The sequence below is a fragment of the Loxodonta africana genome, chromosome 3 (genome assembly GCF_030014295.1).
Source record: "Loxodonta africana isolate mLoxAfr1 chromosome 3, mLoxAfr1.hap2, whole genome shotgun sequence".
Taxonomy (NCBI): domain Eukaryota; kingdom Metazoa; phylum Chordata; class Mammalia; order Proboscidea; family Elephantidae; genus Loxodonta; species Loxodonta africana.
Genome location: NC_087344.1, coordinates 45,281,746 through 45,305,491, shown reverse-complemented (window position 1 = coordinate 45,305,491; position 23,746 = coordinate 45,281,746). Strand labels below are relative to the sequence as shown.

General features: G+C 38.4%; 1 protein-coding gene across 5 annotated transcripts in view; it reads right to left on the bottom strand.

Annotated features, from left to right (window-relative positions):
- The window catches only part of LOC100662395 (6-phosphogluconate dehydrogenase, decarboxylating), a 216,956-nt gene that overhangs the window by 111,701 nt on the left and 81,509 nt on the right, over positions 1-23,746 (bottom strand). For 4 of the 5 annotated variants that reach the window (XM_064281262.1, XM_064281260.1, XM_064281265.1 and 1 more), the window contains exons 14-20: positions 22,983-23,062; positions 21,638-21,713; positions 18,881-18,960; positions 18,283-18,389; positions 17,378-17,461; positions 16,978-17,158; positions 16,771-16,843 (exon numbers count right to left, since the gene is read on the bottom strand). In XM_064281262.1, coding sequence (XP_064137332.1) covers positions 16,771-16,843; positions 16,978-17,158; positions 17,378-17,461; positions 18,283-18,389; positions 18,881-18,960; positions 21,638-21,713; positions 22,983-23,062 — 681 coding nt within the window. Of the gene's footprint in view, positions 1-6,254; positions 11,652-16,770; positions 16,844-16,977; positions 17,159-17,377; positions 17,462-18,282; positions 18,390-18,880; positions 18,961-21,637; positions 21,714-22,982; positions 23,063-23,746 lie in introns of those variants that run through there. The other variant, XM_064281263.1, reaches the window with a different exon arrangement.

The following is a 23,746-nucleotide window of genomic DNA, read 5'->3' as shown; positions in this document are numbered from 1 at the left end:
CTGTAGTGGGGCTGGCAGTGACCAAGAGCCTACCACACAGCTTTGTTAAAAATCTAAACACGCTTTTTAGGAGACTATGTACTGTGGCAAAAAGAAGAAAATTAAACTAGTAGGTAAAAGACGTGGGGTTTGGCCCTGGCACCTGCTCTTACTAGCCTTATAACCCTGGGAAAGTTTAATGTCTCTAAATCTCACTTCTGTCATATTTAAAATGAAGTTTTTAGTATTTTATCTGCCTACGACATGGGACTGCTGGAAAGATCAACTGATTAGCCATTTAAGAACACATACAAATACTTAAAAAGGTCTATTTTTAAAGTATATCTAGAATTCAGATTGTGGTTTCTAAGTGCCATTCCCCACTAAAAAGAATCAGGGCTCTTTGGGAAAATGGCTCTGGGTTTGGAGCGCAAGAGCACAATGTAAGCCTGGAATATCTTGTGCCAGGAAGTAAGGAAGTGCTTAAAGACAGATGGGGTTATTTCAAATGGACACAGGATCCTGTTGGCCAATAAGTAAGAATAATAACAGAAAAAGAATATAACGCTGAATATAAAAATAATCCATGAGTCCACAGTGATACTGAGAGAAAAAGGGAAAGTGCTTCTTTACAGGAAAAAAAAAAAAAAAAAGGCGCTAGTAAATGCAAAAGGCATGGAAATTAGAAAACCTCGTAACCCTGAAGTTGTAATGGAATCAGGCAAGGGTTACGAAGAAGTGCTGAAACAACTGAGAGATGGATGGGAAACACACAATCTCAAAGTACTAACCCCCAAATTACCTCTTAATAAGAAGGGGAAATAGTATCTCTACAATGGAGAGAGCTGGGAAATATCACATTAACCAAATTATTAAATATAACATTACTGATAACAAATTAACATTTTGTGCCTACTGATGTAATGCAATGGGGAGTATACAATACCACCTTTACTGTACTCTTGTCAAAAAATGTTTAACCTAAATCTAATCTTGAGGAAACAATCAGACAGATTCAGAATGTGGCCTAGGCTGCAAAAATATCAATGTCATGAATGATGAATGATACAAGAAACAGCAAAATTGAACGCAATAGATAAACCTTGATTGTATTCACACACAGACCCACTGCTCTAACATTTATATTTTTGAGGCAATTAGAGAGATTTGAAAATTAACTGTATATTACATAATACTGAATCAGTATTAAATTTCTTGAATGAGATAATGGTATTAATATCCTAGATCTTAGGCAGTACCATGGAAGTATTTAGGAGTAAACTATCATGTCTGCAACCTCCTTTCAAATGATTCAGAAATGCATAAATATGGGTGTACAGGGATTCACTATTTTTTTCAGCTTCTTTGCAGTTTTGAAAAGTTTTAAAATAAAAAGTTGAGAGAAATCTTAATTTTTCTAAAAAGCTACATACTGTATGAAATAATTTTAGCAAAAAGAGAAAGACTGTGAGCATTAGGTGGGAGAAAACATCATATTTGATCTTGAGGGTTCCCTCAAGAACAGGTATAGAGGCTGGTGAAACTAATAATGAAAATAAAATCCCAAAGGTTTTGGTGTGCTTTAGAGGCAGTAAAACTGACATAAAAAGATTTCCTGAAACCCTGTGTTACCTAGAAACTTTTAGCTGCATCTTGAACAGGGACAAACGTCTGTCAGCATGACTAGCTCAAATATCAACACCGTTTCTTCCACTGGCTCCCCTCCCCCAAAACAGCCTGCTTATGAGCTTCCGACAAGGATAACTTGTATGTCACCAGGAAAGTTCCAAGTATTGGATTTTCCTACAATAAATGGATATAGAGGTCCAGAAATTATTACTATTATTCTATTTATTTCCTAGTGAAATGCAGTTTTCTGTGAAACTAGGATAATTATGGAAAGCACAGCAAAAAGAATATATTCATCAGCAGCCTTTTGTGTTTCTAAAAAGTCTCCATTAGTTCAAAGTATACCCCATACTTACAAGGCACAGCATGGGCTGTTCCCTTTTCTAGAATGCTCTCTCTCACTCACTTACCCTTGTTTTTAAGCTTACCTGGTGCCAGGAACTATGCTTAATGTTTAACATGGATTATCCCAATTTTTCCAAAAACCCTATGATGATGGTACTATTGTTATCCTCATGTTAAAAAGGAAGGAACAGGCTTAAAGAAATTAAGTAAGTTTCCAAAGGCCACAGAGCCAACAAATGGTAGAAATGGGATTTGAACTTAGGCAGTCGAACTCCAGAGCATATTTTTTAACCATTTTCCATTCATTCATTCAACAAACACCCTTTTGCCTCTTACTCTGCGCCGGACAGTCAATAAGACAAAGTTCCCAACGGTGAGGAAAAGAGAGAAGATAAACAGTAAACAAATAAACATGGTATACACTATGGCCAACAGAGATGTACTGTAAAGAAAGATAAAGAGACATAGGCATTGAAGGCTAATGGAGAAAAGAGGGGCACGAGAGGAAGACTTTTAGATAAAATGGTCAGGGAAAGCCTCTCTGGAGAAGTAACATTTAATCATAAATCGGAGCAAAACACACTATTTGGGGGAGAGGGGTAATCCTAACAAAGTACAACTAAAGCAAATGGCAAATGCAATGGTTCTGAGATGAAAGGAAGCCTGGTGTTTAAGGAAAAGCAGGAACCCCGTGTAGTGGAGTGGAGAAGAATGGTAGGAGATGCACTGAGAGATAACAAGGCAGGGGATGGATATGGTAAGGACTGTGGGTTTTATTCTATGGGAAGACACTGGAGGGTTTAGAGGTGGGGAGTAATATAGTCTAGTATAAGATTTAAAAATACCACTCTTTCTGGAGAATAGCTGGAGGGTTTGGGAGAACTGTGGAAGCAGCAAGGAGCATAGTTATAGGCTGCTGCAGCAATATGGAAGGGAGAGGGTAGCCTAGATCAAGTGTCACAGCAAAGACAGATAAAAAAGATAGAGTTGGGATATGTTTTGCAGGCAGAGGAAATGGGATCTATACATGATCTGATTGTAGGGTATGAGGGAGAAACTGAGGGTGATTCCTGGATTTTTGGCTTGAGCAACCAGATAGATAGTGGTGTCATGTAATAACAAGGAAAAAATGTTGGGGGGAGGCAGAATTAAGAATTCCAGTTCAGGCAGTTTAAATATGAGATGCCTACTTGGATGTCAGGTCATAGTTGTATGTCTATGGCTAGCACTCAGGGCAGAGGCCCAGGCCAGGCAGTTGTTTACAGATAGATGACCTAAGACTAGACCTGGCTCCCCCACTTACTAGCTGGGTGACTCTGTGAAAGTTATTAACTTCTTTGTACCTCACCACCCTCATACGTAAAATGGGAATAATAATACCTGCCTCACAAAAGGGGTGTTGTGAGAATTCAATGAGTTACGTGTAAAAGGTTTATTGGTACACAGTTAATGCTCAGTATACATGAGTTATCAGTCTTCATCCCTATCACTGTAAAAATTTAAGGTAAAGATGGATAAATATGAAATTCCTCAGGGGAATGGTTACAGGTATAGAAGTAGTCCAAGGTCTAGAGCCACAGGAGACCATGAAGGAGCAGCCAGTGAGGCAGGAGGAAAGTCAGAAAAGTACAGAGTCATGGCAGCCAGGAGAATTAAGTGTTTCAAAAAGTAAAGAGTAGGCAACTGTGTCAGATGCTTCTGGGAGATTTAGTCAGATGGAACTGAGAAAACACCACTGGATTTTTCACCATGGAGATCTTTGATGACCCTGATCAGAGAGACTTCAGTGGTGAGGTGATAGCAAAAGTCTGACTAGAGTGAGTTCAAAGAAGAATGGGGTGAGGACAAATTAAAAAGACTGGCAGGTGGGCAAAGTGGAAAACAATTAAGTACAGAAAAGTCTATCGAGTATTTCTATAACAAAGAGGAGAGAGAAACAGGTTAGTATCTGGCAGGGCACATGGGGCCCAGCAAAGACTTTTTTGAAATTGGTAAAATGAAGCCATGCTTGTGTGCTGACACGAGTAATCCAGAAACAGAGAAAGTGATGTCGTAAAAAAGAAGGGGTAAATGCACACTAAGTCCTTGAGAAGGCAGACCGGGCAGGAAAAGTAGCCTGTGAGCTCATAATCTGAAGAAGCTAAGCATGATAGAAAAGGATTCCAATCTTAAGGAAAGTACAAAAGCCCTGAGGTGGGAGCAAACTTGGCACACTCATGGAACCAAAGGCCAGCGTGCTTGCAGCATGGGAGTACCTAAGAGACGAAGTCAGAGAGGCAAGTGAGGTGCCAGACACATAAAGCCTCATGGGCCATGGTGAGAAGTTTGGATTTTTAAGTGCACTGGGAAGGCGCTGGAGGCCACTGATAGGATCTGATGTTTTTAAAAGATGCTGCTGGTTGCTGTGTGGACAGTGGATTACAGTGCTCAAGGACAAAAGTGAAGAGACAAGTTAGGACGCTGCTGCAGTGCTCTAGGTGAGAGGTGATGGTGGCACAACTTGACAGGGCATCTCTGAGGAGGTGGTATTTCAGGTAAAATTAGGGTCACCATTCTGGGTTTTCTGGTTAGGCTGTTTTTGACATTAAAGGCTTGGCTCCTTTGGCTAATATTGCTCTTCCTCTTTTAATTACAGATTATAATTATAGCAAGCAATAGCCAGAAGGGAGATATCCACACCCAAACAACAACCCAGTTTTTGTCAACACCTGAACTTGCTCCTCACCACTGTGTGGCCACAGCCTTCAATCTTATCCCTTCAGGGGTCCCACACCACCTATTCTTAGACCCTAACAGCTCCCACTTTCTCCCAGTCTCTCAGTCCTCTCTTGGTTTCGTTTACTTTCCAAGCCTGATCCAAGCAATCACCTTCATCAGCCTGTAGGTCATATATACACAGGGTTTGTCCCCCTACAAACGGATCTGTTGGTTCTACCTATGAATAATGTATCCTGGTCATTGCCTCTCTCCTCTTTCTCCCTGCCTCAGTTTGGAAAAGCATCGTTTCTCATTTGGCCAGTACAGCAACTTCCCAACTGCTGCACTTGGTTCTGAACTTGCCTCCCTTGTGTCCATCCTCTATTCTCTGATAGAATGAACTTTCTAATAATGCAATCTCCCTGTTTAAAATTATTTTTAGTAGCATCCCATCACGCTCAAGATAAAAATCGCAACCCGTTAGCATGCTATGATCATGTCCTGCCTCTTGATCCCTCTGGTTTCTCACCCTATCTGCACACTCAACTGGTGTTCTGACCACCTCAGATTACTCACTGTTCCCTGGCCAATGTTTCATGCTTGCTACCTTCTACCTCGAGGCTAATTACCTGCTATTTCCCTTTTACTGACATGCTTCCTCCCTCCCCTTGTCATTTTTCACTTGGATAAATTCTCAGTTATACTTTAGGACTCTGCTCTTGGCTCAGGGCTTCCTCCTTCAAAAACCCCTCCCACACTCCATTTAGGATATGAATGACTCTCCTCCTGTGCTTACAACTATCACTGTATGATTAGCACTATATTGTGATTGTCTGTGTCACTCGATAAACATGATCTCTTGGCAACTTTTCTACCAGTTTCTCCAACAGCAGAGAAACACAAAGAAGTGCCTGAAGGGAAAGGGTATGAAGTTTGATGCAGATGAATCCAAGCATAAAATTTCTGTGAAATTTCATGTTTCAGATTAAAAACTATGCAGATTTTACATTTTGCTCACAATGCATGATTGTGTTGTTTTTCAATATAAAAAAATGTTATGTCCCAATTTAAAATAAGGCTGATGGTCTACTCCAGAAAAATATTCTACTTTATCTTGTTTCCGCCCTAGCACACTACCAATACTCTGGGTAGAGAAAAACAGAGGTCAAAGGAGAAAAGATAAGCTATATAGACCTATTCAAAGATTTTTAGAAATTTAGTTTCTATTCATATTGAAGGGAAGTATATAATTTTATGTAAAAGAGCTTCAAATCAAGACTGTAACAAAAATGTTGAAAACACAGTTGAAGGTAAACTCAAAGGTATCAGAAAATGAAAACTTCATCTTGTACTACAAAGTTTTTATTTGAATGAAATGTAGTATAAAGTAGGGCTTAAAGAGCCCATTTTAAGGCGATTTTATTAAATAGAAAAGGGTAGGAAAGGCAAAAGCTTTAACTAATCAACTTCGGGTAAAAAAGATTTGGTTTGTAACCATCTTTTGATGAAAAAAGCAATAAATAAAAGTCCAAGACCGGGTTTAGTCAGCATCACCACCTCACTTCTCCCTCCTCCCACATCAGAGAGAAACCACACTCTTCAAATATGACTCCAGCTTTTATTGAAGGACTTTATTTTCGAACATTACAAACTAACTCTCCCCTTTCTGAAAAGGCAGATTTTACACTCAAGGGCAATCTTCAAGCATTTTTTTTTTCTTTTTTTTAAAGAAATTGGGGGGGAAAATGGAAAAACCCACAGTTTGTTAACAAGAAGATTCACAAGTTCTTTTTACAGTAATAACGGGAGGAAAACCAAATACATTTCACAATCTAAAGTGGTTTAAATTAAGTATCTAGAGCAGATTTTAAAATCTGGAAAGATGACATAAAACGGACATTTATGGAAACTGCTCATAATGAAGAATCTGGCTCTCACATTATAGAACAAATTCTTGGTTCGCATTGTTCCTAAGGCTTCTTCATTAAGGCACACTAGGACACAGGCAGCTGCCCCTCCGCCCAGTCTTTTGTACAAATCATTAAGGCAAGTCTACAAATGACCAGTAAGGCACAGGGGTACAGCAGCTGACCAGAGGAAGTCTATGCAACTTCTTGTAGTCTGACAGCCTTTAATGCAGACAGCAGAGTGACAAATTCAGTGTTTTGTTTTTTCAGCACCAACCTGCACCTAAAGCATGCAAGGTCACTTCAAGTCACTTCAATGTAATAAACAATTCCCATTCATTGCATTAACTAGTGAAAGGAGAAACAATCCATAGTGCTAGTAAGGATTAGAAGCAAGGATAAAGGAAGCCCTTTGGTTTAGACTTATTAGATAAACTGAATGTCTTTAATTCTCCAAGGAATACCATTTTGGTTTGTAAAGCTGTGCCAATGAGCTAGGACTCCTCTACACTCCCATTATTATTAGATCAGTATATAATTTCACATTTTTTTTCCATTTTTCTATGATAATAGCTAGGAATACTTCAATAACCTAATAATGGTTTAATAATGCCCATTTCTCTTAGGTCTTGTAGAATTTAGGTTTAGGGAGAGATACCTTCAAAATAAAACAAAGAAAGCCAATATAGGCTATTACCTAAGCTCAAAAAAAGCATCGCACTGCTTATTCACTATCAGCGACAATTAGACCATTTTATTCACACGAAGTTATTTGCTAAGATAAACATCTGCTATGAAGGAACGTATGTGGCAATCAATCAAATCTTGGTTCATTTCTTCCTGGTTATCTAAGAAATACAGGGCTCCTTTTTCTATCTAAACACTTCAGCAATATGAGGGCACCTGGATCAGCAGAAGCACGAGTACATACCTAAATCTTTGGAATATCACTGTGGATGCAGTTGTTATGACACCCCACATTTGTAAATGAAAATATTATAACTTCATCCTACCTGATCGCTAGTAGAAAGTAACTCACTCCATTGTTTAGTGGGAAAGGTAGGCACCTGTTTATCACAAAATTAAAAGGCCACCATAAAAATGAAAATATATGGGCCTATTCTATCATTCCGTTGGAACTGACTCAATGGTAACGGGTTTGGCTTTTGCATCCTATTATTCCATGTTTGGAAACCCTGGTGGCGCGTGGTTAAGTGCTACAGCTGCTAACCAAGAGGTCGGCAGTTCAAATCCGCCAGGTGCTCCTTGGAAACTCTATGGGGCAGTTCTACTCTGTCCTATAGGGTCGCTATGAGTTGGAGTCGACTCAACGGCAGTGGGTTTGGTTTTTTTTTATTATCCCATGTTAGGGAAATGAGAGATCACTTCTACTACGGAGTGGAAGGCTGAGTTATTATTATTAGTAATATCAGAAAATGAATTTTTTTTTTTTTTTTTTTTGCAGGAAAGGAATAGTTAGCGTATCTATGTCTAAAGAGGAATAAAGGACAACAACTGGGGTTTACACAAGAACACACTGAAGTGACTGATGTGAAGTAGCCTACCACATACAGGCAGTCCCCGGGGTTATGAACAAGATCCGTTCCTAAGTCTGTCTTTAAGTCGAACTTGTAGGTTAAGTCGGAATAGGTACATACGGTTCTTATTTAGCGCCAGTTAGTCAAATGTTTGTCTAGTACATAGTATATATTTTACCTTTCTATGCACATAAAACACTTATGAAACACTTGCAAATCGTGCAATATTTTCATGAGCATCACAAAGTAGTGTGTGCATTCGTTATTACGAACCATTGTATTCAAGTCGAATTTTTAATATAATAGGCTTTATGGCAATCCATTCTTACGTACAAGTTGTCTATAAGTCAGACGTTCTTAACCTGGGGACTTACTGTACATTCAAACCACATGGCACAGGAGATTGTCATCTCAACCCATACAAATATCACTCACTCATGTCTAATCGGCCATAAAACCTCAGTTGAAGACTAGGACTGTTCTAGCTATGAAAGCAAAAGTATCCCCCCAATGCTTCTCTTTTTTAAGGAAAAAAAAAAAGTTAATTGGAAGCAATTTTCTGTGCATTAAGAAAGCATTTACTTAGAAGCAAGGAAACAAATACTATAATTAAAAATAATGTGTCCTAATAAAGCATAGTGCCCACACTCAAAGGAAAAAACATAACCACATAATCACAATCTTTAAGGCTTCCTTGAATGCTAATTGCTACGCTGGCTGCAATTTTTCACACCATCTGGAAGACATGTGTTTTATAGATGATTTAGTGTGACTTAGGAATCTTCCACAGTGTGAAGTCAGGCAATCTCAGACATTTGCACTCTTCATATTGCCTCTTTAAAAAGTTTCTGACAAGTTCAAGAGATGGGGACGGATGTAGAAAACTACTCTTCTCTTTCCATTAAAGTCCAACTTTTTTAGTAGGTTCTTCAGTGAGGCAAACTGAGACCATGACACAGTAAAATGAGGTATTGATACAGTAAATGTTCATCAGGGCATCTCTTTCCTTGCTTGCGTATCTGTGAGCATACTACTGTTAATCCAAAGAATAGTTTAGTATACATCTTCTCCTTTATTCCAAACCCAACCAGTTATTTCATCATTTACTGAAAGAAAGCAGCACACAGCCATTGGCTGTAGTCTTCTTCCATGCCCCACCTCTACCCTCTCTTCAGCAAATAACCTCCCTACAAACTTATATATACTGCCTAAAACACACAAATATCTTGTTGGTATTTCTTTTGGCATGATTTTGGTGACTAGTTCATGGTGTATGTGTGTGTGAGGGTGTGTGAGATAATATGCTGAACTTCAAAATGAAATCCACAGAGACTCAGACACAATGCCAATTTAAGATTTTGGTACTACCACAAATTTCATACATATACTGATACATTAAAAAAACGAAAACAAAAACTACTGAATCGGTTCTATGTAAAATACAGAAGGATAAGATAATGTAGAAGTTTTGTGGAAGATTCAAAGCTGTGTACTATAAGATATGTCTGCAGACATTTAGTTTTGGCTTATGAAAATTCCAATGATATTTAAAGACAGGAACAGACATGGATGAGAAATCCAAACCTGCGTCCAAACAGCTGCATGTTACTATTTCTTAAACCAATGTTTAACAGTTATGGGGAAAAAGCAGACATTTATTCCACATATCACATCCCCCTTTTGAATGTCTGCATGAACTAAGATGTAGGTCTTTCTGGATAACAGATCAATTTATAGGCATTTAAAAAACGGCTTACACAAAAACAAGACAAGTCTGTGTAAGTAAGGATATTAATTATCTAGGCACCAAGAAAAAAGTCTCAGAAAAATGAGGTCTCAATTTTTTTATCCCTAATTCCAAAAACTACCCATTTACCTTATAACAAGCAAAAGGGACGTGTTGAAACGTTTACCAATGTTTTATGTTTTAACAGTATTAAGACCAGTTAACACTGGGAGGAACACAACATTAAAATCATAACGTAAATAGTAGCAACTCAAGGCCAAGGGTAGAACCAACTCAAATTGTAAGCTAACATTGCCCATTTCCTCCATCAAGATTTCAAGCTTGTCCAGTAATTTATACTGTGGTTTCTCGACCAGTTTTGAGATTGGGTGCTGAGAACTGTCGCCTCATCCGGGGAGGTGTCACAAACTGGTTACAGTGGTTGGGTCTATCAGTCTGTTTCTGAAAGGAATTGGCTACATTGCCCTCTAACTGACCTCCAGTGTTATAATTACAGTAAGGCTGACGGTGCTGATGAATATGGCGCTTTGCCTGGAAAGTTTGCAGATCAGCGGTAGGGTGGCCACTGTGGGAGTTTAATGATTCTGATGAGGCAGCTGCCTGACAGCGCGTACTCTTCGGTTGGCCATTATTGAGAGAATTGCTTCTCCAGCGTAGCTGAGGTGGCTGTTGTTGATTATTAACATGCTGCTTGCTAACATGGATGTGATCTTGACTTCTTATGACCTGGGACCCTGATGGTAATTGGGGATCCTTAGAAGTTGCTCTGACCCCTTTTTCTTGGTTCTCCTCTTTATTTCCTTTCCTGCCTTCTTCATCTTTTGGAATTCTAAGTTCTATAACCTCATCTTCTGTTATGATGATATGCGTCCCAGGACTCCAAGAATTTCTGTGTTTGGGGTTGCTCTTAAACGGGAATCGGGGCTTCCGGTTTTCAGGAGGGATGAACCTATGGGGTACATTCTGCCGACGAAGCTGCTTAGTTATCTCCTGCTGTTGGAGGTTCTTAAACCGGATTTGCTCTTGTCTCATCCAGCGCAGCCGTCCACGTCTAAAAGCTGGGTCCCCATTCATCAGCTGGGAAACACGTTCTTCTTTCTCAAGTTCTCCTTTGATTCTGTCATTCTCAGACTTGTTACTGACAGCAGCACAGGCAGGTTCCTTTGCTTTGTGGTTTCCTTGGGTTTTCTGTTCCTGAGATCCAATTAGTGGCAGGACTTTCTCCATTTTTAGCATTTTATTTCTTAAGACTTTTATCTCCTCATCTTTCATGTTATTTTGCTTTTTGACTTCTTGCAAAATATCTTCCAGCTTGTCTATGTGAACTTTGAGGTCATCTACATCAGTTCCGCCTTTACCACTGGCCATCACGTCTTCAATTTTCTCATCCCCAACACCAACAGTGTCCCAGACATCCCTGGCCACTGCCCGCCAGGAGTCCCGCTCATTGGGATCCTTCTTCCCATACATGGCACAAAGCTCCTTCATCTTAACAATGGCCAAGGCTTCAATCTCCTGCCGACTGTGCCTAAAATCGTTGAGGGCAACCTCATAGCAAATCTCTTTTACAGCCTGAATCTTAAGATCTGAGATGGTGACCCACTTGGAATCTTTACTCAGGCGCCTTCTTTGGGGGATCTGATACATTTTAATTGGTTCTCGCTTCTTCCCACTGCTGGGGAGGCCACATTTTTTAACAATGGTTTGCAACTTGCTGGGAGGTAGCTTTTCTCTCAGGGAAGTAATCAGTTTCCAGCTCTCTTCACACGACCTCTTGTCAGAATCGTCCCCGCTATCAGAATCCGCGTCCTTTGGAAAAACAAAATCAAAAAATGGCCCCAAAATAACCAAAATTAAAATGTAAAAAAGGAAAATCAAATTGAAGAAAAAGCAAGCAAAAAAGCTTAACCAAATTTAAAAACAAAACAAAAAACCTAAAAACAAAACAAACCCCAAAACAAAAACCAAAACCCTAAAAGATGTGGAAGTCTATTAAGACATATGCATATGTAGATTACTATTTATATACAGACTTGTTTGGTTATTTGTTTAGTATCCCTAACCCAAATTTCCACTTTCTGGAAAGTTTTATTGATGTGATAAAATCTCCAATCAAATATTTTGGGAGATTTGATAAAACCTATGACCCAGACATGCTAAAAAACCCATGCAGCCACTTTCCCATATTTGCCTTGGTTATTGCTGTTGCTTCTTCCAGAAACTCTTTCCCCATGAGTGAGCACAGATGCCATACAAAAATGTGACGAGCAGGCAGATTAACAAAGGTTAGTAAGGCTGTAGGACGCCAAGGTTTTGTTTAGCTTTACTAAAAAGAGCAGCCCTAGAAAAAAGTTAAGAGATGAGAAAGTAGAAAAAGAAGCAGTCAACAAGTATGATGTTAAAAGTGCTAAGAATCCCTACTGAGAGACCACATGAGGCTCTTATCAACCAATATATCTTTTTCTACAAGACAAAAGGGGTTTGAAACTAGTCTTTCCAGGACATGTATTGAATTCCCTATTTTCTTGTGTCATGTCAAACGGATCCTTTTTATTTGTACAATTGAAGTTTGTTATCCAGAGAACAAGGAAGCATAAAAAAGGATCCTTATAGTGGGTCTGGTTTTTGTTTTCCACACACTTAAACCAATAAATACCTCACCCACAAAGTTTTAACAAATAAATTACCAAAACAAAACTTAAACTAGGCAAATATACTTTCATACAAGATTGTTTGAAATTCCCCAAGTAATATTTTACTAAATACAACTTAGAGATGCTTTCTATTTATGGAAATCCATAGCATTTCTAGCTTTTTGAGGAATATCACTTGAAGCGACAACCTTGCAATCAACATATGAAATTCAAAGATGATATTTTGCTTATGTAAAATGGATCCATCTCAAAATGCATCTTTAACTCTGTCTTACCAACTACCTATGTCTGCACAATTACCCACTTTTCAATTAACTTTACTTAAGGCCTAAAACAGCAGCCTGACTTCAGAAGAAGTAAGGGCTATTGATAATAACCAATTGTTCTTAATTAACACAAGCAAATCTTGATAACATGGATCTAAATGAAAGCAATGTCTGATTTAGAATTCCATATAATAGATGTGATTATGGAAGAATTTCTATTCAGGAAATAAATGTTCTTGGGAAAAGAAACTACTCACTAGATGAGTAGTTCAAGATAGTCTAGTAAGTGGAAATACCGCTACTCAATAGTCTCTTTTACTTGGTTATCATTATCAAAAGTATTTCTAGTACCTCTAGGATTTAAAAAAAAAAAAAAGGAATTGAAACTGATAAATCATATCTTGGTTTCTAGACCAAAGATCTGTATGTACAGTTACTTTCTAGGGAACAAAAAAATAACCTTTAGCAATGATGATGATAATTTGGCCTCTGAATTTGACGATGTTTCTAGCAGGGTGACAGATTTCTCTCTCATAGTGGCCTATAAATGGGTGCTAATCCCATAACCTATCTATTTGAAAACTTAACAATAAAAAGTAGATAAAGCTAAGCTTATTAAAAAAAAAAAAAAAAGCTTATAGACTACACTATTTTTTTCTTTTCATTTTTAGTTAAAAATATCATGTTTAATATTAAGTGATTAAAAAATTACATTAGAGAAAGAAGTATGTACAGCTCCTGAAAAGGTTTTCTTGCAAATACTTATAAACTTAGTTTTATAGAACACAAACTCTCTCTGATTCTCCCCACACAACTGGCAGCTATGACTTCTTTTTCCTAGCTTCTTTTCTGTTGTTCTTAAAATTGCTCAAGGATGAAAAGAACATTAATTTAAGAAATGAAAAATATTCTAATTATTGCTTTACTATCATGCTTGAGGGACACAAGTTACACATTTAAACTCTAAAACAAAACATGTATAAATGAGAGAAGAACTCAAAGTAAATAAAGTAGCTATGCTTTTCTCTCTTTTTAAAAATACTGCCTATATTGACTGTTCTTACAAGTCAAGCACTTCGCCCTATCCATACTGACCAAGATACTAAAAATTCTGTATGCAAATTTTACATGCCAAGATGCAAATCTTATCTCATATTTAAAAAAAAAAAAAGATTTTAAGATAGATTATTTATCACAGGTCTGGCCAATTCAAATACTACTAAATGATCCTTCTGTTTTCATTAAATACCAAAAGCAAAGTGGGCCTCCTGAAGAGACTCTACAAGGAGCTCATGCAAATAAAAGACAAGACACCCAAAACACCTGTGTAAAAAAAGCAAGCCCAGGAAGGACCAGGTGTATAACAGAGTATTAAGTACAAGGGAATATTCAGCAACCTCACAATGTGACACATTTGGGGAACTATCATAATACAAAACTTACGGGCCTGAATTCCATTTTATTAATGGTGTTCATTAGCCAAAAATGATTACAAGTAATAAACATTAAGTATACATTTACTTAATAATAATTTCTTTGTATCCTTTTAATGTTTACTCACAAGGTATATTTGGAAGCATATTTGTTGGTTGACCATTATAAGGTCATTAAATACATTTTCCATTCAGGCTACAGTATTAGAAGTATCAGTTCCTCCTGAGGACAAGGCATTTAAGCATGACAGACAGCTAAACTTACGGGAGGAAAGCAACTTCTTTGCTTCAAGGAGTTGCTCTTGAAATCCTAACTTGCTTTCAGATACTCGGAGCAAATGACAGCAAGAACCTAATTATTTGTAGACTAAGTATGTTCCCTAGAAACTTAAGTATGTCTTAGAGTCTTTACTGTCTCTATTTATTTAAGGGCAGAGAATGGTCACTAGCTCTTGGTTATGGAGAGCATTAGGCATCACTCTTTTTTCACATCATTACCCAAAGTGTGGTCCAGGACGAGCAGCATTGGCATCACCTGAGAGCTTGTTAGAAATGCAGAAGCTCAGGCCCCACCCAAGACCTGCTGAATCCAAATCTGCATTTTAAAAAAGATTCCCAGGTGATTGAAAAGCACTACTCTCACAGGCGGAACACCAAAGCAAGTCAGAAAATCCAAGTTTACGCCTCAGATCCATGACTTATCAGGTGTTTAAGGGTAGGTAAGACAACATTTTTAGCCTTAGTTTTGTCAGTTAAAAACTGGAGGTAATATTCCTCATTTTACTTATATACCTACCCACAAAAGACAGTTGTTTCAGGGATCAAAAACAGTGATGGATGTTAAAGCTCTTTGTAACTTACAAAAGCACTGCACAAATACAAGGCACTGCTGTTAATAATAAAAACAGCTTCATTACCCCTGTCCTTGTTTGATCTCTCACAGACCATGAGAGGCATGCTATTATGCTGTATTATTAAGATAAAAGGCTACATCAGGGCTCACAAACCTTTCAAACCTCTAATCACATTGTAGCCAAATCATCTTTCTGTTTTCATTACAAACTAAATGCAAAACTGGGCCTCCTAAGGTATCAACAACACTGACATTATCTTGCCCCAAATACTTGATTTATTCTTACAATTCATTCCTTTTTTGGCTTTACTATAATTGCCAAGATAACAAACCACTGGTTTAACTGTCAAATCTGAGAACCAAGTTGCCCTCAAAAAGGCTGCTTTTCTCAGTCTTTTGCTTTTCTGGCCCGTTTAGCAATAGCCCCTCTTCTCCAAAGCATACAGTATGGCTGTAAGGCTGTAGTTCACATGCTATATTTTATGCTAAGGGCAGAAGACAGTGCCCCAGCTTCCTCCTTAATACCCCCTATCTAAAAAGAAGACCACGAATCTTAAAAAACTGTACCCACTGTATCAAAGGTTAAACTTTTCTTACACATCAAATGAACACTAAAAAGCTTCTTATAACCAGGTCTTAGGTCTTAGTTAGCCAAAATTGGTTGGCTTTAAAAATCTAACTAATGGATCAACGTATTTATTCATGAGATTTAGTTTCTATCAAACCTGAAAAATCAGTTAAACATCATAAAATGCTAAAGCCATTGATATCATAGCTGTGACCTTAAACTGACTTTTTAACTGCTCATCCAAATTCCTTCTCAACTCAGAGAAACCAGAACTCCCTCTCATATCTGAACTGGTTATCTGGCCCAAGCTCCCCCAGTCACCATACATGCCACTAAGAACCTTATTGAGAATTCAGACTCCATGCAGGGGGATAGAAAAGGGTTAACACATGCAACTGTGCAGCAACACTTTCAGACACAGTTTAACTTAAAAAACAAAAAGAAAAACTAAAACGAAAAAAAACCCACCTAGCACAAGAACAATCCCCAAGTCAGCCCAAGAGCAGAGAATTAGTACTATCAGGTGATCAGAAACAAAACCAAGGCAAACACCCACCAAATTCAATATTCAGAATAATTCTCATTAAAAGAAGGAGCCCTGGTGGCGCAGTGGTTAAGCACTTGGCTACTAACTGGAAGGTTGGTGGTTTGAACCCACCAGCTGCTCCAAAGGAGAAAGATATGGCAGTCTGCTTCCATAAAGATTACAGCCTTGGAAACCCTATGGGGCAGTTCTACTCTGTCCTATAGGGTCACTCCAAAATAGGGTCACTAGGAGTCAGAATTGACTCCAAGGCAATGGGGTTTTATCATTAAAAGAACCACCACTGATGCAAATTCAAAAACCACTATCATGAGGCAAAGGCTATCAGAGAAGCTCCCACTATTTCCTCAAAAAGCACTTGGTTTTGCTAGAAGTAAAGACTTTACTTTGAGACTTAAAAGGCACAAAACAGTACCTTTATGGGCAGTTTTTCAGGTTAAGGGTACCAGGGGATGTGAGTTCATCCTCCATTTAGGAAATTAAAGAATAGTGTGTGGGATCAATGAGAGCCCAGATAAGCACTGGGCAAGCGCTTATCTGTGGAAGAGGGAAAGTATGAAAGCAAGCTGCCCTTTTCCTAAAAGTTAGCAGATTCAGGATGGACTCCTACCAGTCTCTGCTGCTCCAAGAGAAGATCTGCTTCTTCTTTCTCCTTTTTGTACAGGATCTCCATTTCCTGTAGCCTAGAAGAAGAAAGAAAGAAAGAAAAAAAAGACAGGAAAGAATAAATTCTGAAATCACTGAGCTGTTTAGTGAATAGTATTACATATTTTAAGAACGTGACAGTCATATGGGTGGCATAATATCTGTGCATTACCTTTTCTCCATCTCCTGTTTCATATCAATGCCTTGCTTTTCCAGAAGCTCTCTCTGGGCAAACGTCCAGTCCACAGGCTCGGAGGGGGTCTCGGCAGAAGGAGTCTTCTCCCGCTCAGCCCGTGCTTGCTCCGGGTGGTTAAAGCGAAAAACATGGTTTTTACCCATGATGATACGGTTTCCTAGTACAAAGCAAAAACAGGGTTAAGAAATCATCTTTAAATGTATAGCATCTAGGTTAACAACCTTGCTCTCCCTAGTGCAAAAAGGCAGCTTTTGGGGCTCTAGGGGAGCAGACGTCTTAGTGCTATCACTTCAGCCTTTAAACAAAAAGTCAAACACAGTTGCTCACACCAGTCATGTGTGCATTGCTGAAGACCTCACACTCTCCCAAGTCTCACCTGAGCGCAGCTGGACAGGCTGAGCCACCCTCTTGCCATTTACATAGGTTTCTGAGCGTTCGCAGGGCTCTAGTGTCACAATAACTAAGAGGAACACAAATTAATGTTAGGATCACAAACCACTGGAAGCAAATAATGGAAAGCAGTGACTATCAGGATTCATGGTAACCAGAATAGACTCCTGCAACCAACCAAGTGGTTGAAGCACCTATGTATCGGTTCATTTCAGGGAACCAGAGTCAGTCTAGTTTAAGAGGCTATTTGGGGCTGTGGCTAACATAGGATCATTTAACTGAGTTGGAATTAAGGATCTTGACGAACCTCAGAATAAGACAGAAAATATCAGTTTCGCTGATATCTGAGGGTAGTGCAGTCGATAAAATTTAAAACCAAAAGGAGTCTTAAGTACGAGATGCAGCTAATGACCAAAAACTTATGATTAAAAACTAACATTCTGATTAGGAGAGAGTGAATTATATAGCACTGAAAAATCACTGGATTGTTGTTTTATTAATAATCTGAGGATAGACTTTGTCTTCCCTTTTAGATGACATAAAAATAAATTCTACTGGATGAGGAATGGAGGTCCTGCAAATCCCCTATTGCCCTGGATATTTGTTCCTGTCTTACTTTTCTATTAAGTAATTAACATTCAAGACCAAGCCTAATTGCCTACGTCCTGCTTGGTTCTTTGGCAGTAACAAAAGGGCTCCTTTTGTAGAGGCCTTTTTCATGGAAAGTAGCTGTGTGTGTCCTTGCATTTATACGCAGCCCAGGTTTCTCCAATTTCAATATTAGACCTCCAAGAAAGTTCCACTGAAAGACACAGAGAATACCAAGTCTTGTGGATTTCTCATACGACAGAAGGAAAAATTGCCGGAGATGCTCAAGCCAAGGACTCTCACCTTCACCACTGTTGTTTCTCTCACTCCGGAAGATACAATGCTCTTCTTTAATGTGCGCCCCACTCAGCACTATGTCCTGGCGCCGCTCAGCATCTGCTTGGCCAACCCTGAACACGACAGAAAGTTTCCCAGGGAAGTTGAGACACAAAAAGCATTATGAACAATGAACCTCTTTCTTCCAAAGAATATGCTTTAATAGATACAAAAAAGGTATTGCCTTTTTGTATCAGAAGCTTTCAATTGCAAATTCTATTCTTATATATGACCAACCTCCCTACATCAGAATAAGAAACTAAGGAGCAAGGATACAACAATTTAACTCACACAGCATTACAAAAAGACACTAAACCCCTAAAGAATTTGTAGAAGATGTTAGACAGAAAAATTTTTTTAGGGTCTCCAAGAAAAACATGCTAATCAGCTGGGCTGGCTAAAACACTTAACATAATTTGGTAAGGGAAGAGAAGATAGCTTATAACGACTTCATACAGGGAAAACAGGAAATCATTACATTTTTCAACAAATAACTTCCCTTTAGTTATTCAATCATCTAAGAGAAAAGAAAACACTGACTGACCAAAACAAGAAACAAATATACCTTGTAATTCCATCTTTGATGTAATAAAGCAGGCATTCGGACATCAGTGGGTCTTCATTGAGGTTAACAAGATGTGGGGTCTGAAACACGTTACAGATTATCAACTGGGAGCAGGGTGTCATGACAGGGCTGTGACAATAACAACACAGGCCTGCAGGAGGCTGACAGCTTCTTCGATCCCTAGAAGAGGGCTTCTGTTTTATTGCTGCTTGCAATCCCATAATAAAGAGAAAATGCTCCTCTTCTCAAGTTGCACTAATGAATTCTATTTAAAAACATGAGTTCTGGGATACAGAACAAGACCAAGTTCTCGATAGGGACAGAGCATAAAAAAGAGCATAGAGAGTACAAAAGAAAATCAAGGCAGACCAATTCTCTTTGGGTTAATCAAACACCTGGGCAAAAATCTCAAGAAATATTTAGTTTTTTATTTATAAAAGCATCCTCCCAACCCTGCCAATTTCCCTCTGTAATTTTCATCTTCTACATTCATGGTCCCAGTTATTGTCTTTTAGTTTACCAGTCTTTACCTTAAGAAGAAATTTAAATTACTGATATCCAATAATATAAACATCTTCTAAAAATCTTCTTTATCTAATTCCAATACTTCTAAAATCTTTTAAAAACCAACCTTCTTTGGTGAAAACACCCCATGGGAATCCATAAATAAGTCACTTGGTCTTGGGGTCAAAATCTACTCAAGATAATGCCAGCAAATGTGGAAAAATGAAAGAAGAGTCAGATCAGGGGGTTAAGAAAAAGGACTGTAAAAGATGATTAAAAAGAAAATTAGAAAAACCTCTACATCTCCTCAAAAAATATATACGTCTGTAGTTTCAGAGCTTTCTGGTTTCAGAAAGCCAAAGTACTCTGTGGGCAGCATTCTTTAAAACCTATCATGACACTGGCCAAAAAAGAGAGGAATCCCAAAAATAGGTTCTAAAATTGCGTTTGGATATAGCCAGTGGAATACCCCCTCCCTTCCTAGCAAGTCCAGAAAGTTAAGGCCAGATGGGTAAAATCAAAGCAAGATGAAGCTTAGGAAACATGGATCGCAATTTGGTATTCTATGCTGTCTGTATCATCTAAACACTTGTTCAAGTGTTTACCCACTGCTGTCAAGTTGATTCCAACTCATAGCGATCCTATAGGACAGGGCAGAACTGCCTCATAGGGTTTCCAAGGTTGTAATCTTTATGGAAGCAGACTGCCACATCTTTCTCCCACGGGGTGACTGAAAAACCAAACCCGTTGCCATCAAGTCGATTTCGACTCATAGTGACCCTATAGGACAGAGTAGAACTGCCCCATAAGGTTTCCAAGGAGCACCTGGTGGATTCGAACTGCCAACCTTTTGGTTAGCAGCCATAGCTCTTAACCACTATGCTGCCAGGGTTTCCATGGAGTGACTGGTGAGTTCAAATTCCTGACCTTTCGCTTAACAGCTGAGCGCTTAATCACTGAGTCTCCAGGGCTCCTTGTTCAAGTATTTAGACAGACATTAACTGTCATAATGTTCTCATAAGTTGCTAGAACAATTTTTCCCACAGTTTTTAATACTCAAAGATGTCATAAAATACTTTTAGATATATGCAAAGACAGAACAGAAATTCTATCAAACCTATAACTGCTAATATCTCTACCATCACAGGTACTATAGCTCTCTTAGGGTAGGAAAAACTATTAAACTGTGGAAAACTACTGACTTTTGGCAATATAAATGCATAAAATACTTACTAAAATACTTAGACACAATATCTGTCTAAAATGTCTTTAAATGTACCTTCTCTGTTGAAAATAACACACTGGAATTTGTAAAAAAGTTACGAGACCTTGATAGAAACACCTAACCAAAAGAATCCTAGGCAAAAACCATAGGGATATTTTATACCACATAAAACAAAAATACCAGTTCAAAACTCCCTACCCCTTCTATGCTAATCTAAAGAGGTCGTCACTAGACCCTATACATGAAGATGTTTAAATGTCCAATGGTCAATTCAAGATTATCTGAACTAAAAACCATTTATTAGTTATACCGATTCTATTATTGTCATGTAAATATACAGACACAATAATCATTTTATAACAGTTGCCAATGTCCAACAATAATTAACTAACAACTTAGTAAAAAATACTATTCTAATTAGCTAATGGGTAGCTACTACTTTATAACTAGGATTATGTAAGTGGGAAGGTATCTACTGGAATCATTAAAAGATAAAACTGAGAAAGGAGCAGGGAGGCTAGAAGGAGGAGAAAAGAATTGCTTTACTCTGTACACTGGTTGTCTACAAAACAAGTACAAACTAAAGTAATATTTTTCTACACAAACCTGAATAGCTGAAATTACTTCCAAAGACTTATTAAACTGGGTTGATAGCCTCTGTGGGAAAAGCGACACAGAAAGAGTAGCCAAAGCTGAAGCAAGGTATGCTAGGCTAGGTTGGGAACTTACGGCAAACCAACAATGAAGATGATGAAACACACTGAACATGGCCCAAAGCTAACAGGTTGACTGCCCCGAGTTTTTATTTTGTAAAGACTAAACATGACAGACATTTTCAAAATAGGCTGCCCTTGTAATATAAGGTCATATTCTAAGATGAAATCAGAAATTAAGATAAATCTCAAGATAAAAAAAGGGGGGAGAGGTGGTGGGACCTGCAGCCCTGAAACATACAAAGCACCTCTGTCACTAAGACAAACAAAAAGTGTTTCCATTTGGCTGAATTTCACAACAACACTGTCTCCTACCTTTTTAGGTGAGAAGACCCCCAGGGTTCCTCCATCTTCCCGAATGGCAACTCCCATCTCAGCCAACAAGGCCTCCCTAGAAAAAATGACAAGTACATCAGCATGTTGTTGTTAGTTGCCTTTGATTCAATTCTGACTCATGGCAACCCCATGTGGGAAAGTACAACTATGCTCCACAGCGTTTTGAAGGCTGTAACATTTTGGAAGCAGATTGCTAGGCTTTACTTATAAGGTACCTCTGGGTGAGTCTGAACCACCAACTTTTTGGTTAGCTAGTCCAGCACTTAACTACTTGTACCACCCAGAGACTCCATCAGCATACTATTACCAAAATTTCAATTAAGTCGTCTAATATGAATTGAAAACAAAACATGCAAAGGAAAAACAATTTAAAGCCAGTAATGCAAATATAGAATAATCCACTTACTCCATCATTAATGAGAAATTATTTTCTAGAGAAATATCACTTTCAAAATTAATTAAGTTATGCTCCTGCATTAGGTAAAGTTATATTCACTCACTCAAATAAGGACTCTGTCTAATTTGACTCTGGAAGTAGACAATTCATAAACAATATTATGTCTATTAACATAAGGGGAGATTCCTCAAGGCTATACATTCAAATCAAAGAACTATTTCTTCAGAATCTAAGAAAGCAGCTTTGGTTTATGGACTGTGGTCTACAAATATGATTTTCTCAAATGTTCCCATGCCCACCAGCATTCTGCTTCAATAGTTCTAGCTTAAAATATATATAATAAGAAAATTGTTAGATACATTTATTGTATCAATACATAAGACCTCACATCTGCCGCATCTTCCAAGAAAGCAGAAGGCAGGAACTGACGCTTTTTAAATGTAGATTTATTGTAACAGTGAACGTATTATTTTGGGTGATGCCCACCTTCAGAGTAGAGAACTGGTAGAGGTTTGCAACCCAAACTACTACACCTCTTACCAAAGAGGTTCTAGGGAAGGTAACTAACTCTGAAAGGCGATAATCAGATCAGCCCTTTGGATTTGGGCCATTATTCAAAGGCAGTGGCTACTTTTTGCAGATGAAAACCCTATTCCTCAGTATCTTCCATTTTTACATGAACCCCTAGCAATATGTACTAGGGTTAACTGTTTAAGTATATGACTCCCTAGAGAAGATTTAAACTGGTGAATTTCATTTTAAAGTGCAAATTCTGCTGGCTGTATGTCCCCAGCCAGGTTTATTTTTTGTTTTTGGGAGGGGAAGTTGTTTTTAACTTTTGTTGCATCTTTTCTTAGAATAAAAGTCATCTATATTTTTATATTCCTTAGAAAGCTTAGGAACATTCCCAGATTTTAAACTTCTGACCTCTCCATTCTGATGGCCTCTGTTTTACGCAGCTTCTCTTCCCAAGTTTCATTCAACTCAGCAATGATCTTCTCTGATTCCTAAGGAAGGAAAATCCACAGTCAGAGTGGCAAAGAGTCTTACAATTTAACATACCATGCCTAGAAAGGACAGCAAGGAAGCCAGTTTTGCCCTTTGAGGATATGAGGCAGAATCTAACGGGAAGAAGCTTTTTTTTCCCTTTTCAATATATAAAGTAAGAATCACAAATGACTAGGCCCAAAACTAAATCAGCCCCAGACTACTGGTACATATAAATCCTTTAAATACTAATCAAAATACCTTAATAGTGACTGTGTGCACTACCAAGTGTGTGTGTATATGTGTGTGCATAGGGTATGCGTAGGGGAAAGGGTAATATGTATGTGTAGGGGGAAGGATAATATATCAACATCCCATGCAAGGTACTTCTTCTGCAAATCACTTCTAAACCCAGTGCCATCGAGTCGATTCCGACTCACAGCGACCCTATAGGGCAGAGTATAACTGCCCCGTAGAGTTTCCAAGGAGCGCCTGGCAGATTTGAACTGCCGACCCTTGGGTTAGCAGCTGTAGCACTTAACCACTGCGCCATGCAAATCACTTCTACAACAGAATAAAATCCCCAAAGGTATTCATTGCTTTTGTTTCACTATAATTTCACCATAACACTACATCCTCCTAAACACAGCCCAATACCCAACGTTGAAAGGTTTAGTATTAGATCTCATCCAAAGGCAGTCACT